This window comes from Achroia grisella, unplaced genomic scaffold (assembly GCF_030625045.1).
Source record: "Achroia grisella isolate CSIRO2021 unplaced genomic scaffold, CSIRO_AGI_Agris_v1 utg1112, whole genome shotgun sequence".
Lineage (NCBI taxonomy): Eukaryota > Metazoa > Arthropoda > Insecta > Lepidoptera > Pyralidae > Achroia > Achroia grisella.
The window spans coordinates 1,359,879-1,377,425 of NW_026712582.1; the positions used below are offsets into that span (position 1 = coordinate 1,359,879).

The 17,547-nt window shown below is 33.3% G+C and overlaps 1 protein-coding gene across 1 annotated transcript in view; it reads right to left on the reverse strand.

Moving 5' to 3' along the window:
• Positions 1-17,547, reverse strand: part of LOC131849771 (neuroligin-4, Y-linked) — a 145,749-nt gene that overhangs the window by 51,046 nt on the left and 77,156 nt on the right. Inside the window, exon 3 of the mRNA XM_059199892.1 lies at positions 7,137-7,292. Within this exon, the coding sequence (XP_059055875.1) occupies positions 7,137-7,292 (156 nt within the window). The remainder of the gene's footprint in view (positions 1-7,136; positions 7,293-17,547) is intronic.

Consider the following 17,547-nt stretch of genomic DNA (forward strand, 5'->3'; position numbering starts at 1 on the left):
TATATATAAATACACACATAATATAAATATATATACATACATCATACATAATATAAATAAAAAAGTAAATTAGTAATAATACACAGTAACTAAGCAATGTGCAATTAAGAAAGAGAAAATTGACTATATACATGAATAGCACTAGAAGCATCAGGTTATCACGTGCCAGCCGTGATACCAATCATGCGTTGCTATTCCAGAGAACTAAGATATCACATCCTGTAATTTCACTACCTAATCAGTACTCTACAACCAAAATCGGTTGCAAAGAAAACTGCTCAATAATTGAGACTGAAGATGACTCTATAGTCTACCTTTTTTTTTACTTTTTTTTCGGACTACTCTAATGCTGTTGGCCGCAGCTGGCCTTTACAGCTTCACCGTACATTAGGGGGCGAGTGCAGATGGCACTCCAAACTCGCGGAAGGACTTATGGAGCGGCTGAAGGCCAACTCCTGCCTGACGGATACGACTTTAGTCTGAGGGCACCACTAGGGGTTCGAACCTCGGCTCAGGCCGTCGTAATTTCGATCTCCGTTTTATAGTCTACCTCTAGTAATTCAGCTAATATTATAAAAGTTTAAAGTATATACAAATGTTATAAATTGCTAAATGTTTATTTTTGATTTATAACAAAATTACGATTGAACAGACGTCCAAATTCAATCTGCTCTGATTTATTTTGTTTCTCAAGTAACTATTTATTTATTTATATCAACTTTCCTACTTGAAAATTTGTATTCACAAAAAAAAAATTTGAAATGTATATGATAAAATTCAAATTCATTCAAATGTTCCAGCGCTATCAATATTGATCATTGACAGCTGGCAGGCCGGCTCAACTTTACTTTGCCTTGCGCCTACGATGTAGGTACCACTGTACGCGTACCTTATTAATTAAATAGTTCCTTGTAACATAACGTATTAAATATAATAGTTCAAAGTCCACTAATTATTTTATTTACGAGTTATCAACAAATAGTATAAAAAGCTACCAATGAATTCGCTACAGGGAGGCTCAAACCTCACTATCATAAAGTTAAAACATTATACTAGAAACGTTAAATCAATCATCAATAGATTTCTAAAGCAAATCATTTGCAAAATGATAGATATATTTTTAGAACGTTTCATGAACTCGCATATAACGAGCTACCCTAAATTTGTATTATGCTCTGATCAAACAAAATGAAAATGTTATTTTTAGACCTCATTTCCAGTTGATTGTACGACTGTGAAAATAATTGAACAATGGTAGCGAGTTGAAATTTGGAAACATACATAAATGTTATATTTCCAATATCAATAAAAAAGTATTTTTCTAAATGACGGCCTCGGTGGTGTAATGGTTTAGCACACCGCTTTACTTTCGATGGTCGCGGGTTCGATTCTTCGCACGGTGCAAACATTTGTATTCATGAGTATGATTGTTTATATCGGCCTGAGTGTTTTCTATTTATATAAAAATAATAATAAAATTTATTTATACCATTCCATTATTAGTATGCACAAAATTGTTTTAACTATGAACATCCTATAAATATAACAATATAAGAGAATGGGACGGAATCTGTATATATGTATGTATTTACAAAAAAAATATCTATGAATTTATATCAGTTGTCTAGTACCAATGCCATAAGCTCTCCTTACCATGGGACTAGATGGCGTAGTGTTAATTGTCCACGGTTATTTATTTATTCTTTTATTTATTTTGTAAACTCTCAGCCTAAGAGAAACCGAAGCCCACCGAAGACATCAAAACTCATGGGAAATAGTGTAATAAAATATTATAAAAATCGAGTCAAATAATAATAATAAGATCTCAGGACAATTGACACAGCGCCATCAAGTCCCAAGTTAAGCAGCTTGTGTTATGGGTACTAAACAACTGATATAAATACATATTTTTGTACATAAATACATATTATACATAGAAAACACCCAGACCGATACAAACAATCATACTCATGAATACAAATGTTTGTACCGTGCGAAGAATCGAGCCCACGACCATCGCATAGTAAAGCGGTGAGCTTAACCACTGGACCACCGAGGCTTTCAAATATATTTTCATTAGTTAAAACCCCATGGTTTCATAGTACAGGTAGTCAATCGAATTATAATTATGGAAATAATGACAAATAATTAAAATATAATTACAGTTAACACGCGATTTAATTATTACGTGTCATTATAATCGAAATTGGTGATGATTATTGTTAGATCGAATACATTATGTAGTAATTCAACTTAATCTAAATATACATACATATATAACTCAAAGGTGACTTACGTAGTGATCTATCAACGCACAGCCCAAACCACTGCACGGATTTGGCTGAAATTTGGCATGCATGTAGATGTTATGACGTCGGCAACCCCTAAGAAAGGATTTTGATAAATTCCACCCCTAAGGGGATAAATTAATAAATTAACGCGAGTGAATATATATATATATACTAGCAGGGCAGGTTTTGCCATATAAATTAAAATCGCTTTTCGGACTACTCTAATGCTATTGGCCGCAGCTGGCCTTTACAGCTTCACCGGACGATGGGCGAGTGCAGATGGCACTCCAAACCCGCGGAAGGACTTATGGAGCGGCGATGACGGATACGACTTTAGTCTGAGGGCACCGCTAGGGGTTCGAACCTCGGCTCAGACCGTCGTAACATCAGTCTCCGTTTGAATTGGACGGGGGATTGATCGGAGGGGACTATTAAAATCGCTATTAAAAAATAGGGGTTGATGCTAAAAGGGTGAAAATTTAGGGCTGTATGTATTTTTTAATGACACATAATAAAAAAATATAATTAAAAAATTTACTCAATAAACAAAAAAATAATGTTAGGGGTGGACAACCCTTATTACTTAGCGGTATAAAAAATAGATAGTAGCCGATTCTCAGACCTACTGAATATGCATATAAAATTTCATAAAAATCGATCAAGCTTTTTGGGAGGAGTATGGTAACACACGTGGACACGAGAATTTTGTATATAAGATATATATGTATATATGTACTCACATATGTACCGTATCTATACAAATTAATTATATTCAAGTGTCTGTTTGAATATTCAAATTACCAGAGCATTTCTCTAAATGGATATAAAAAGTAATAGGATTATAAAAAAATGTTTATCTCTCGATTTGTTCTTGCTAATCTCTGAAACAGCTGGGCTGATTTGGGCACTGATTCACTGACAGTTATTCAATATATAAGGAGTAACATAGGCTACATTCGAAATTTTATTTATTTAATAAAAAATTAAGTGAAATTCCACGCGGACTAAGTCGTAAAAAAGTCACATCAAAATCGGTCTAACCATTTCAGAGATTAGCCGGAATAAATAGACAGACAGCCAAACAAAAATTAAAAAAAAAAATTGGTGTATGTGCCGTGTTTACATATATTCATATGCACGTAGTAAAAACGGTTATTTCAATATTACAAACAGACACTCCAATTTTATTTATACGTATAGATTTCAATAAAAGGTAAACATTTACTTGCCATTTACGAGTGCCAAAGATTATTGAATCCCACGCGAATCAGTGGGCGATATAAGGTCAATCTTTCAAAGATTTGACATTTTTGAAGCTTTTGACATTTGGACGGCGATAAATCCATAAAAAAAAACTAGTTGTAAGGATGTATGTAATAATAATAATAATAATAATAATCTCAGGCCAATTCACACAGCGCCATCTAGAACCAAGTTAAGCTAGCTAAAACTTGTGTTATGGATACTAGATAATTTATACAAATACATAGATATTTTTTTTTCGTAAATACAAACATATTATACATAGAAAACACCCAGACCGACACAAACAATCATACTCATGAATACAAATGTTTGTGCCGTGCGAGGAATCGAAACCGCGACCATCGGCTAGTAAAGCGGTATGCTATACCACTATCCCACCGAGGCCGTCGTAAGTGTATAAGCATTGATTGTAATAATAAATCATTCAGTATACACTCAAATGTACGCAGACGTAGAGGCATTGAAAGCGTATATTGGGTAACAAAGAATTTGGTATGAAATTAATGTTCCATATTGTATTTTAATTAGTTAATTAATTAAAATACATTTAATTAATTAAAATGCATTAATTAATTAAAATACCTTAATTAATTAAAATACATTAATTAATTGAAATACATTTAATTAATTAAAATACATTATTAATTCAAATACATTTAATTAATTAAAATACATTAATTAATTCAAATACATTAAGTTAGTTAATTTTAATTAAAATAGTTCATTTAATATAGAGTCTTAAGCTTCTACTATAGGATTGTATTTTCTGTTTAACAGTCTTTAAGTTGATGTTCATATACATAAGCTTGTTACATATGTATTGTGGAATATTGAACATGTTTCTTATGGTTTTGCTCTGGAATCTCTCTAGAATTTCATTATTGCTATTGTTGGCTGAGCCTATAGTTGAATGCCATGTGTCCAGATAGGTTTGGTTTTGTATACAGCCATGTTACTGTTGTTGGTAAGTTGAGATTTTCGTGCTATCAGCCAGTAGAAGCTACATATTTTGATGTCTAGTTATTTGCGTTTAGTTCATGTGTTTTTGCCAGGTGAGTCTGCGATCCAGACGCATTCCCAGGTACATGGCATCAATCGCTTGAGGGACCTGATCTTCGTACAGGAGTACAGGAGGACGTGTTTTTTTTCTAGTGTATACTTGTATAGATTTGCTTTTGTTTGCTCTTATGCGCCAGTTTTCAAATCACTGCTCGACTAGCATGAGATGTCTTTGGAGGTTTGTCAATACCGTCTCTGGGTTCTAAGGACAGACAGAAAGGCCGTATCATCAACGTATGTAGCGTAGTAAATACAAAATGTGATCAAAATTGAATGAATGAATGGAGGTGAAAAAAAGAATATATCATTTTTGTTTATAAACATTTAACTCAACTCTGTTCGATCAACTTCCCCGATAAGTAACTCGCATCACCCAGATTACGTTTAGATAAGATTACCTTTTCGGTAATATATGTAAATCAGTCGAGTCTGTAACAATACAGACCGACTGCGTATAATATATACGATCGTTGGAATGTTTGAATTATATTATGGGAACAAAACATGCGACCAAAAGATTGTGCGTTCAGAATTATTCAAAATCAAAATCAAAAGAATATTTATTCATGTATTCTTATACAAGACACGAGATGTTATTCTTTTAAATGATAATTTTTAACCACTTCCGGAAGTAATTTCTATGATTTGTAATTTTATTTTTCCTAGAAGCACTAATAAGTTAGTATAGGTATGGATTTTTTCGGACTATTGTAATGATTTTAGCTGCATCTGGCCATTACAGATCGATCGAAAAAAATCTATACATATAAATAAAATTTTAGTGTCTGTTTGTAATATTGAAATAACCGTTCTTACTACATGCATATGAATATAAACACGGTACATACACAAAAATAACATTTTTTACAATATTTGTCTGTCTGTCTGTCTGTTCCTGCTAATCTCTGAAATGGCTGGACCGATTTTGACGGGACTTTTTTAGGCAGTTAGCTGATGTAATAAGGAGTGAATTAGGGTAATTTTATTTAAGAAAAATAAAGTTATATTCCACGCGGACGAAATCGCGTTGCCCTATATACTCGAGTCGAAAACAAACTATAGCGCGTTTTACGAGTAGTTTTTCAATAACGCCATCTGGTAGAAAATTTCTTTACGTTTCTAACAATTATATTATACAGATATACATATTATATATGTGCTGTGTTAAATTGTGCCGAACTCATTGGAAGCCCTTAAAGAAGCGTTTGAATTAAAGTGCCAAGTCATTTCACTTCGGCTTGCAGAGATTAATTTTAATCAGGTACAGCCATCAAAAAATAATATCCTGACTTTATTTATCGGGTCGGGAGCCTTTCATTTTAGGTAGCTCAATTAACTTTTTTTATAACTAAAAGTTATTATTCTGCCTGACACCGTTTTTCTCCTGAAATTCATGTTAAAGACAAAACAATTGATTTATATTTTGACGACTTGACTTGTCTTCCAAAGGTAGTAGGTTCGATCCTCGTAGAATATAATTGTCTTAACAACTATGATTCTTTGTGTTTTGGATATTTACTGTATATATAAAGTGTAAACACATATGTTAAGCATTTTTATATTTGTAATAACTGGCAATTATAATTATTGTCTCTGATTGTTTCTATATTGTTAACTCTTTGGTTTATAAAGTGTAAAACAGCAATGTGGTGTAAGAAAGAAATAATTAAAATTAAATATTAAAAGTAGTAGTTTTATTGTGAAAACATAATTATTGATAGACTATTTATTTTAAAAAAGTGTGTTCTTGCGTTATCTAGTACCATTGCTATAAGTAATTTGGGTCTAGATTGCACTATATGATGTTCAGGATTCTCGGGCAAAATTAATGAGGATAATGCCTGGCCTTTATTTCTGTCAATAATATTACTCTATTAGTTTAAATTATACCCAATAGAATAGAAAGGAAAATTTTTATTCAAACAAACTTACATTTAAGCATTTTTTAATAGTTTTTCCTTATGAATCTACAGCTCATTTGGAAATCTGTCTCATCACAAGAAAAACGAGCAAGAAACTTGTGTGTTGCTATTTTAAAAAAATAATTGTAGCTTTACATCTTCAAATTGAATTTCCAAACTACCAACTAGGACTAGAGCCAAACTTATAACTACACAATAAATTGGTTGAGTAACTAAATAAGAGTAAATCAGTCGTAGTGATTAAAGCAGACCAGCCTCTGCAAACAGCACACGTTCACGAGTATGAATGATGAGCGAGCCTTTCTTTGCGCTCGACGATATTTTAGTGAGCCCAATAATCCGGCCAACCACGCTACATGCCTGGATATTTCAGTGAGTATAATTACTCTACACACTCAATCAGGCCATAGCTACTTAAAATTACCATGTGGCAATTATAGTATTCGCACTTTACATAGGAATGTATACGGCTATATAAAAACCGATGAAATATCCATATAAAAATATATTCCACATAATGATTACAATAAACAATACCAAACATACACATTACCTCATCCACTTAAATATACAATACTTTAATGTAAAATGAGCTTACCTAATATTCCAAGTCTGTAGTTAATAGTAACGACGACCAGTCCAGCATGAGAAGAGAGAACTGCCCCGTCGTATGGGTTCCCTGAACTCCATTCGTAGCTCTCACCGTGCACGAACACGAGGACTGGATACCGTGCCACAGCATCTCGTACTCCTGCTGCAGAATTACAGGATATCAGTATAAATAGTATCTTGGATATTATTATACTATATATAGGTATAACTCAAAGGTGACTGACGTAGTGATTTATCAAAGCACAGTCCAAACCACTGGACGGATTGGGCTGAAATTTAGCATGCACGTAGATATTATGACGTAGGCATCCGGTAAGAAAGGTTTTTGATTAATTCTATCCCCAAGGGAATAAAAAATTGGATGAAAGTTTATATGAAACTTTGTCAATTTTAAACCGATCGGGCTGAGATTTTGCATGCATAAAGCTATGACTATGCTATGACGTAGGCATCCCCTAAGAAAGGATTTTGATAAATTCCACCCCGAAGTAGATAAATTAACGCGATAAATTAAATGAAGCCGCAGGCAAAAGCTAGTGTATATATATATAAAAAGTAGATAGATGTGTGGTGTGACTAGGATGGACAAGACAAAGTATGACTACATTAGAGGAAGTATGAAAGTGGCGCCGATGTCGGAGAGGTTGAAGGGTAATCGTCTATCATGGTACAGGCATGTAATGCGTAGGAATGATTATATCTTAATGAAAGTGTTACATATAAATGTGGATGGTTATAACGGCAGAGGAAGACCGAAAAAGAGATGGATGGATTGTGTGAAAGATGATATGGTAAGAAAGGAAGTAAATAACGAGATGACTGCGAACAAGGATGAATGGAAGAGAAAAACATATTACGCCGACCCCAAATAAATGGGATAAGGAAGAAGCAGATAATGAGTATAAAGAGTATCTTGGCTTTACTACCCAATTACACCCAAGAGGTCGTCTTCAAATCTGGCTGACATCAAAAAACTTTATGTGACAATTTTTTTCTGACTCTAACTTACTGACTGAGCCGAGGTTCGATCCCCCTCAAGACACAGCTTAAGACTAAAGTCGTATCCGTAAAGCAGGAGTTGGCCTTCAGCCGCTCCATAAGTTCTTCCGCGGGTTTGGATTGTCATCTGCACTCACCCCCTATCGTTCAGTGAAACTGTAAAGGGCAGCTGCGGCCAACAGCATTACAATTTATTCCCTTTTTTACCATATCATCTTTCATACAGTCGATCTATCTCTTTTTCAGCCTTACTCTGCCTTTATAACCATCCAGATTCATATGTAACATCTTCCTTATCATGTTTAATATTAGTATAATAATATAGGATTTGATGGCCTCGGTGGTCTAGCGGGTTAGGCGGTAGTACATCTTAATGCCGATGGTCGCGGGTTCGATTCCTCGTACGGCACAAACATTTTTATTCAAAAATATGCTCGTTGTATCCGTCTATGTATGATATGATGTATTTACGAAAAATGTCTATGTATTTGTATCAATTATCTAGTACCCATAACACAAGCTTTAACTAGCTGAACTTGTTTTTAGATGGCGCTGTGTACACTAAAACGAATATTCTTCTCAATTTATCGAAACAATATATAAAAATTAATACAAAAGCGAAACTAATAACAATTATCTCACTAAATAGCACTAAACCAATAAACGTAGCAGAAAACAATGGCAATATGTAATATATTACAAGAACTCGACGCAACTTGTTACATTACGATAGCAATGTCTCAGTGTTGCCAGTTGCCGAAGTAATAATGTTACAAGTACTCGCGCCTTATGGATCCTTTTGTAGAAGTCGATATATTATTTTTATGAGTGCCCAGATACCAATAATGGTGTAGTGAATAGGACTATGTTATACACTTTTGGAGCGGCGCCAGGGATGGTAAATTATCACTATACTGGTTATTTTTGGATATTGATAGAAAATAATATGTGATAGATAAAAAAAAAACATTTTAGTACATTTAAAAGCAATATATATAAATAAGCAAATAACCCTGGACAGTTAACAGCGCCATCTAGTCCCATGGTAAGCAGACCTTGTGTTATGGATACTAGACAACTGATATAAACTTTATTTATTATTTATATTACATACTTTTTTTTTAAATACATATATATGTAATATACATAGAAAACACCCAGACCGATACAAACAATCATACTCATGAATGTTTGTAGCGTGGATTCGAACCCCCGACCATCGGAAGTAAAGCGATCTGCTAAAACGCTAGACCACTGAGGACTATTTATATGTATATAAAGGAAATAAAGAATTTATTTAAACCAAAAAGTTCTTTAATTCTTCAACTATTATTATTATTAAATAAATATTATTTTTCCACGAAGGATTGTATAGTGTAAGTTATATAAATATATTATTATTTTATATAAATATAAAATAATAATATATATATAACTTACAGTAAATATCATAATTTTTCGGTCTCTTAAGGGTCGGCAACGCGCACGTGACACCCCTGGTGTTTCAGGCGTCCATAGGCTACGGTAACCATTTACCATCAGATGGGCCGTATGCCTGTTTGTCACCATAGTAGTATAAGAAAATATATATATACATAACCATTACCATAAAATTACACGTGTTAAGACCCGATTAACTATATTAATAATGTGTATTTAATACGTAAGTTTAAAAAGAAAGAAGAAGAAAGAAAGAAAAAATATTTCTGTAATTTTCAACAGTGTAACAATATAAACAAAACAAAAAAAATAATTACTTATTATTATTATTTATTATGATATATTATTATTATTATATTATTATGATTTGAACAAATATATTCAAGCTATTTTTAACAAACAATATAATTAGATATAGAAACTCATGTTACGTAAGGCGGCAAAAAATAACTGCCCTATAGAGTGAGAATTTAGAATGTTCCCAATATTCTTGCGTTATCTCAGCCATGATGGATCGGAACGAAGCGGATAAATCAAGTTTTTGCTCCTTCTCCGTCTGTTGTGGTCCAAAAGAATAAGATAAGCGGATATTGCGGATACTTTCTACACGTGCCACCGTCCGCGTCCTTGCAACTTCCTAGAATCCTTATCGAACGGCACGTGTAACATTATAGACCCAGCTGCGCGACCTCCGTCGTTACCTGCAGCTGCGCCTAAAAGTGGCACGTGTAGCAAGGATTCTGCTACACTTGAAATAAGAGTGTCTTGTATTCGCTTGCATAAAAATACAAAATCGTGTGGATATTATGCACATTGGTTGTTGAATAAAAATTTTAATCCATTAGATTATAAATTATTACTGTTCTAATTATATTTAGGAACAGTAATAGAAATAGAAATAATCTTTATTCAAATAAACCCAATACAAGCACTTTTAAATAGACGTATTTTTCATTCTACCACTCATTCGGAAAGCAGACTCGTCAAGAAGAATGAGCAAGAAATTTGTACAATAGATGTTATTTGAAATACATAATTACACAATAACAAGTAAGAGGCGTGCGATCAACATCGAAAGTGCTACGTACTTATTCTTAGTACAATCAGATAATGTTGTCAGCGCAGTAATAACATATGTACAAGACGTGCTGTAACCAAAAATAAATTATATTTACTATTTAATGCATCTACTGAATAGTGTGTGATAGCACTAGAGTGACTATAATTGAGTGATATCTTGAATATAGTGGTAAAAAACCAATCTGAGAATCCATCGACTTGAAGAAACTTTAAGATTCAAGAAAGAAATGATATTCATAATTTTTCCACAATATAAAATTCAGTCGCCATCGCCGTCTGTTAGTTTACATTTATATGTATATATGCATAAAAAATACATATAGGCTATAAATTTCAAGCGAATGAAACCGCAGACATGTCTATTATAATATAATATAATATATACCATTTACATATTTTCATGTTTTCATATATCACTTATTTTAATTTTGATATATTATATGTATTTGCGATATGATATATGTATCATAATAAAAATCATGGAGTAAGTACGGTGTATATTTGTATATGAATGTGTGTAGTTAGAATGAATAAAACAAATTAAATATTTGAAGTATACACTACAGATAGCTGGGTAAAAATTTTTTTTGTTTAAAGTATACGTTTATCTCTTACACCCCAACCCAAAGGTTTTTCATTAACACTGGCCCGAAAATTTTCCATTCCTTTGTAAATCGACCCGGTAATGATTATAAGAAAGAAGCAGAATCACTTTTGGTGGACGCCGTTTTAATTACTGAATTTTAAACTTTGATTTAATTGAAACGAAGAGGCAACAATTGAGAAGTTGCAAAGGCATCCAAAGTGTTTCGATTTGGTACGTTTTTTTTATATTTAATATCATTGTATTAGGCGTGTACATTAAAGCAATACATATAATTTCCTTGCTAAGTTTTACATTTTATTTGTCTCTTAATTTCTTTTTTGCTTAGGTTGATCCAAATATTCTATGAAAATTTCATCTTTATTCCTACAGCTGTTTTTGCCTAAAAACAAAGCACATAAATAGAGAGGGAAGGGGATTGTTAATGTGGACTGTTAACCCCTTTGCTAACAATGACCCAGGTCAGGTTGACCTCCATGCGTTTCCCCTGGAAACCATTGTGATAAATTCCTGATGAACACTATGGGCTAACTCACCTGACCTCATTTTCATCTTATCATCCTCCTCTAGTACTCCGACGGAGAGAACCATTAGAGCAGATGGTGCACCATCACAATATTATTAAAAAAAAAGGAAAAACAGAGAGATTTCGCCTAGTCACGTTTTTACGATTTTGTACTTTTGTATACCTACAGTATGTAATGTAATATATATAATACAAAGATAACTTAAAAGATCTAAGTTCATAACTTGTGCCACACGAAAACGTACTTTCATAAACATTGGCCCAAGCGAGGTACCAACCTATCTCTTTTCGCAAATTTGCACCGTAATGAGGACAACGAAAGAGTCAGACGTATAACTAACCCTTTCTTTACCCTTGCATTCAGTTTGGGTAATCAAGTGACTTCAAAAAGAAAGGTAGCTACTTCGATTGTGGCTTTTGTGTATTTAAGCGATATCGTAGTGTCCAATTCATACAATCGATTGAGTTTAGTCTGATGTAACTGTTTTTATATTCGAACTGTAGAGCATAGTCTTACTTTTTTCATTTTGGAACTTGTCGTATATGAGGGAAAGAGAAGGAAGCATTATGTCGTCTCTAACGCACACAGCTGGCGTCATGGAGCACTTAAGCGGTGTCTGTATGTGAGTCAATAATAGTAGTAGAGTACTATTAATAGTAGTAGTAGTAGTAGTAGTAGTAGTAGTAGTAGTAGTAGGGTAATTTTAAATTAATTATTAATTACGCATTTAGCGTACGTAGTAAATACAAGTTACAGTTTTCTCAATATAAACGGAATATTTACCATGATAATATATAAAGATACAACATACAAGTATCTTGCTCGTTCTTCTTGTACTAAGTCTGCTTTTCGAATAAGCAGTAGAATAAAAAAAAATGACTATGCAAAAATACTTATTTTAAGTCTATTCAACAGTAGTAGAGACGGTGAAGGTACGTATAAAAAAACTAAGAAAGTGGATAGATATGACTTTTTGTAATAATTATCTTTTTTTAACATCGTCGAAATACCGGGAGCTCTTGAATAATATTATAATAGTAAATATCCATTATATAGTATAATATGTTATCTAAAATATCGTGAAAAAAAGTTTAAAACAGTGATTATCCTCATTTAGATTTATTTGCAAACTTATTCTTAATATTTTTGGAAAGTAATCTAAATTTTAAATGTTATATTTCTGGAACAATTTCGAACGTTTAACCCGAAATAATCTAACTATGCATAGCATTATGATAACATCAACAAAAAGCGTTTGACAGCGGCGGCGATAGGAAATCCGGCTGAATTTATAGATCTATCGGTTGATTTATGCTCCCCACCCGATCCATCACGGTGGAATAACAGATAGTGTCGGCTTTGCTTCAGCGGCTTTATTCCTTCTACATCTATAGCTGTTATTCCTACAATGAGATTCACTGACATTTTTTATATCTGTTTATCCATATTTGAAATAGAAGTGTTCTGTTTGATATTGTTTTTGAAGAATTATTTTTGTCACTTTGATGTAAACGTTAGACAAACTTGCCATGACTCTATTTATTATTATATATTGCTGACTCAGCACTTATTTGACCAAATAGTATTCAAAATAAATTCAATAATAATTCATTGAACTCTGATGTAACAAACGTTATATGACCCTCTAATTTATTGTTTACTAATTAACTAGCTACTGGCCCCGGTTTCGCCCGGGTGTACATGTATTATACCTATAAATTGCCATCCTCTTGAATCACTCTATCTATTAAACAAACCGCTTCAAAATCCGTTGCGTAGTTCTAAAGATTTAAGCATATATAGGGACGGACAGACAGCGACAGCGACTTTGTTTTAAACTATGTTGTGATACTGACTCAGCACGTATTTTGACCAAATAGTATTTGAAATAAATTTAATAATAATATTAATGTCTCACGACAATTCACATAGTGCCATCTTGCCCCAAACTAAGCAGAACTTATTTATACTAGACAACTGATATAAATATATACGCACATTTTTTTGTAAATACATGAATAATATATACTGAAAACAATCATATTCATGAATACAAATGTTTACTATGTGAGGAATCAAACCCGTAACCACCAGAAGTAAGGCGGTGTGACGTAAGACCACCGAGGCCGAATAATGCGATTGCGATTTGTTTTTTTTGTGGCTTAAACACGTTATTATCAATTAAACAGTATGTAAAACCACCAGTCATAGCTAATATTATATATAAAACTAGCTGTGCCCGCGACTGTGTCCGTGAGTTACAGTGACCTTGAGCAAATAATATTCAATAACTTTCAATGACCCAAAAAAAAGTAAAGAGAAAAGTTTCATTGTTCTAGCTCAAATTGAGTCATGCATTTCCATACAAACTTTCCCCCTGTTTAATTTATCCCCTTAACATTTACAAACTTTGAATGTCATATTCCTTTATATTTAATCAACAGCCTAAAAAGTTTCAAGCTTCTAGCTTTAAAAATTACAATTCTTTCATACAACCTTACTCTACCCTTTCAACTCCTTACAGCCCCTTGTTCGCATTAAAAAGTAGCCTGTTTCCTTTCTCAGTGTCTAGACTATCTGTGTACCAAATTTCATTTAGTAGTTTTAGCGTGAAAGGCAGACAGACAAACAGTCTTACTTTCGCATTTTTAATATTAGTAAGGATTATACGGAAAACTCAAAACGGAATTCCATTCGAATACGCGCCGTCACTTGTCAATTTAAAGGCGTATAATTCGGTATTGCTGTTGATGTGCGTCACTACGTCTGATGGGATTTTCGATGGAAATGGAATTTGGAAAGCGATTTATCCATATTGACAACAAAATTAAAAGTGACTGCCTCCAATATTGGGATTTGAGGTTCGATGTCCGCGTCACTTTGTGTATTTTCAGCGGGTTTCGTAGAAGGGCGAGGTTTGATTATGTTTTTTGTGTACGTATTTTCGGCGATTTTAGGCTGTACAAATTCGTCTGCCTGGATACTCCTGTCTCACTTATTTCTGTCCTCAAGCAGCTTGCTTTTTAAGATCTGTTTTGCCTTTTGGACCTTTTAAGTCCAGGGAAGCACATTTTTGTGTGAGTACATATTATGGGACATTTTCGGCGACTTTTGGAATTTGAGGTTCGATGTCCGCGTCACTTTGTGTATTTTCAGCTAGTTTCGTTGAAGGGCGAGGTTTGATCATATTTTTTGTGTGACGTACGTATTTTAGGATATTTTCGGCGATTTAGGCTGTATAAAGTTGGATGCTTGAAATTGTCTGTCTTTCCTATTTTTGCCCTCAAGCAGCTTGCCTTTTAAGATCTGTTTTGCTTTTTGGATCCTTTAAGTCCAGGGGATGACATTTTTTGTGTGAGTACATATTATGGGACATTTTAGTCTGGGCGATTTTAGGTTGCACAAAGTTGGATGCTTGGGTTTGTCTGTCTCTCCTATTTCTGCCTTCAAGCAGCTTGCTTTGTAAGAACTATTTTGCTTAAGGGATCCAGATAAGGCAATAAAATAATAGGATATCGAAGCGTATCTTACGACTCCTGAATGGTAAGCCATGAGTGATGTTAAGTTTGTCGCAAAACGAGGTAATTCTGGGAGTCCTTCGGGATTACGGAGGGCAAAAATGTCACGACCCCGTACTTTTTAATTTAGCTCACCCTTCAAGCGAAAGACATTTTACTAAGTATGCCGTTTGGCCTCTGAAATACCTAAGAAAGAGGTACCTAAAATCTACTTCGGTTATAATTGGCTATATACTTTATTTTCTGTTTTTAATAGTGAACCGCCTCTGTGATCTAGTAGTTTATCACATCGTCTTACTAAGGCGCTAGCTTCAATATTGTCTTTTGTAGCAACTGAATTTCTAAATAGTTTCATATTCGTACATACTTAAGATGAGGCACATGTTTGTTCTTTATTATATATAGACATGTTCCTACATGTTACAGTGTTATTTAAATACATTTGATGGTCTCGGTGATATAGCGGTATATAACACACGACTTTACTTCCGATAGTCACGGCTTCGATTATTTACACAGTACAAACATTTATATTCAAGAATAAGATTGTTTGTATCGATCTAGATGTCTTCTGCGTATGTATTTATATATACCATATAAATATTTCTATCTGTTATTTAATATCTATTACACAAGCTCACCTTAACTTGGCAATAGAAGGCGCTGTATAAATTGTATAATGTCATTTAAAAAACTTATAAAAAGGGCAAGCTAAACCTGTCCTTTGTCCCAAAACAAAATGCATTGTAATCTCGACGTACACAGTTGTCACAGCCAAACGAGACCCGATGATTTAGTTGACACCGTTTGAAATGATGAATTGTCCTTTTAATTACCCGGGATAGGGATTCCGCGGGACGCCGTAATAAACAAGCCGATATTGGACAAACGGATGCGAGCAAAAATGAATTACGGCTGAAATCAAATCAGTTGGGAGTAATGCTTGTTGAATACCATAGTATTTCGCTTTCCAATGAAATTGCTACTGGCGTTATTTGCAAAGTCAAAATAGTCAAGAGCGTGTCGGATGGTCTCGTAATCGTTCTATTTTCAAACTTCTTCAAATAGAATTAATTGAACTAAGACTTTCTTATCTTTGGTATGACATAATATACTCTGCAGTTCACACTGTCCGTCAAATGGAAGCGTCATTTTCCTTACTCGTGTAAATCTTATATCTTTATTAAAATTTCTTTCGTTCTTCCTTCCTTTCTTTCTTTATCTTTCGATCTTTATTTTTTATTTCTTTCTTTCAACGCCATTGACGATGCAATATACATTGTAATGCCAGTGCTAAAACGAATACATTCTCAACCTGAGAGCTAAGGTGTTATGTCACTGTTCCTTGTAACTTTAGTACCATATCCAAACACAGACATCTCTATATATAAATTCACTTAAGTATCTTTTAAAATTCTTCTAGATATTATATTTATATACATTACATCTACCTGTTACACATATTTATGTGTATCTACGTATTGAAACCACAAATACAAAATTCGTCTATTTTTATTGCAAAATATAGGCTGTGAACAAAATGAACGTACATTTTTTCTAAATCAAAACTGAATATTTTTTTACAGAGGCTTTGTAAATAAAAATATTTACCACAAGCGTGGTATTTATGAGTATCTGTATTAAATATTTGTATATTGATTTTACTATTCGTGTGAAGTGAAAAACTATAAAATCCCAATCTATAAATACAAACACATTCTCAATATTCATTGAATCATTGTTGCGAACAAAACATCTGTTTATATATATGTAACACATTCATTCATTTATTCATTCATCATTCATTAATTCGTTCATAATTTAAGAGCCACGCTCTTGTCGATGGGGCTTTTTTCATGATCTTCCATCAATTTTTATAGTTGTTACGACACGACTCATGTCCAATAATGAAAGAAATATATTTAATACAACCTGTGACCACGGTTTTACCCGCATGCAATTTATAGCCTACGTTATTCTAATGTTTAAGCTATGTTACTGTAAAGTTTCCTTATAATCCGTTCAGCAGTTTTTGCGTGAAAGACATCCATCCATCTTTCTATCGATAGTCATTAACTTTCACGTCTATAATAGTAATATTGTAGTAATTTTTTTATTGATTTTACCTCGTAAGCTATCGAGCTCGTAAATAGATAATTTAATTTCGTTTACAGAAAATAAAGGAGCCATGTTGAATTTTTGAACCTTTTTTATATTAAGTTACGTTAT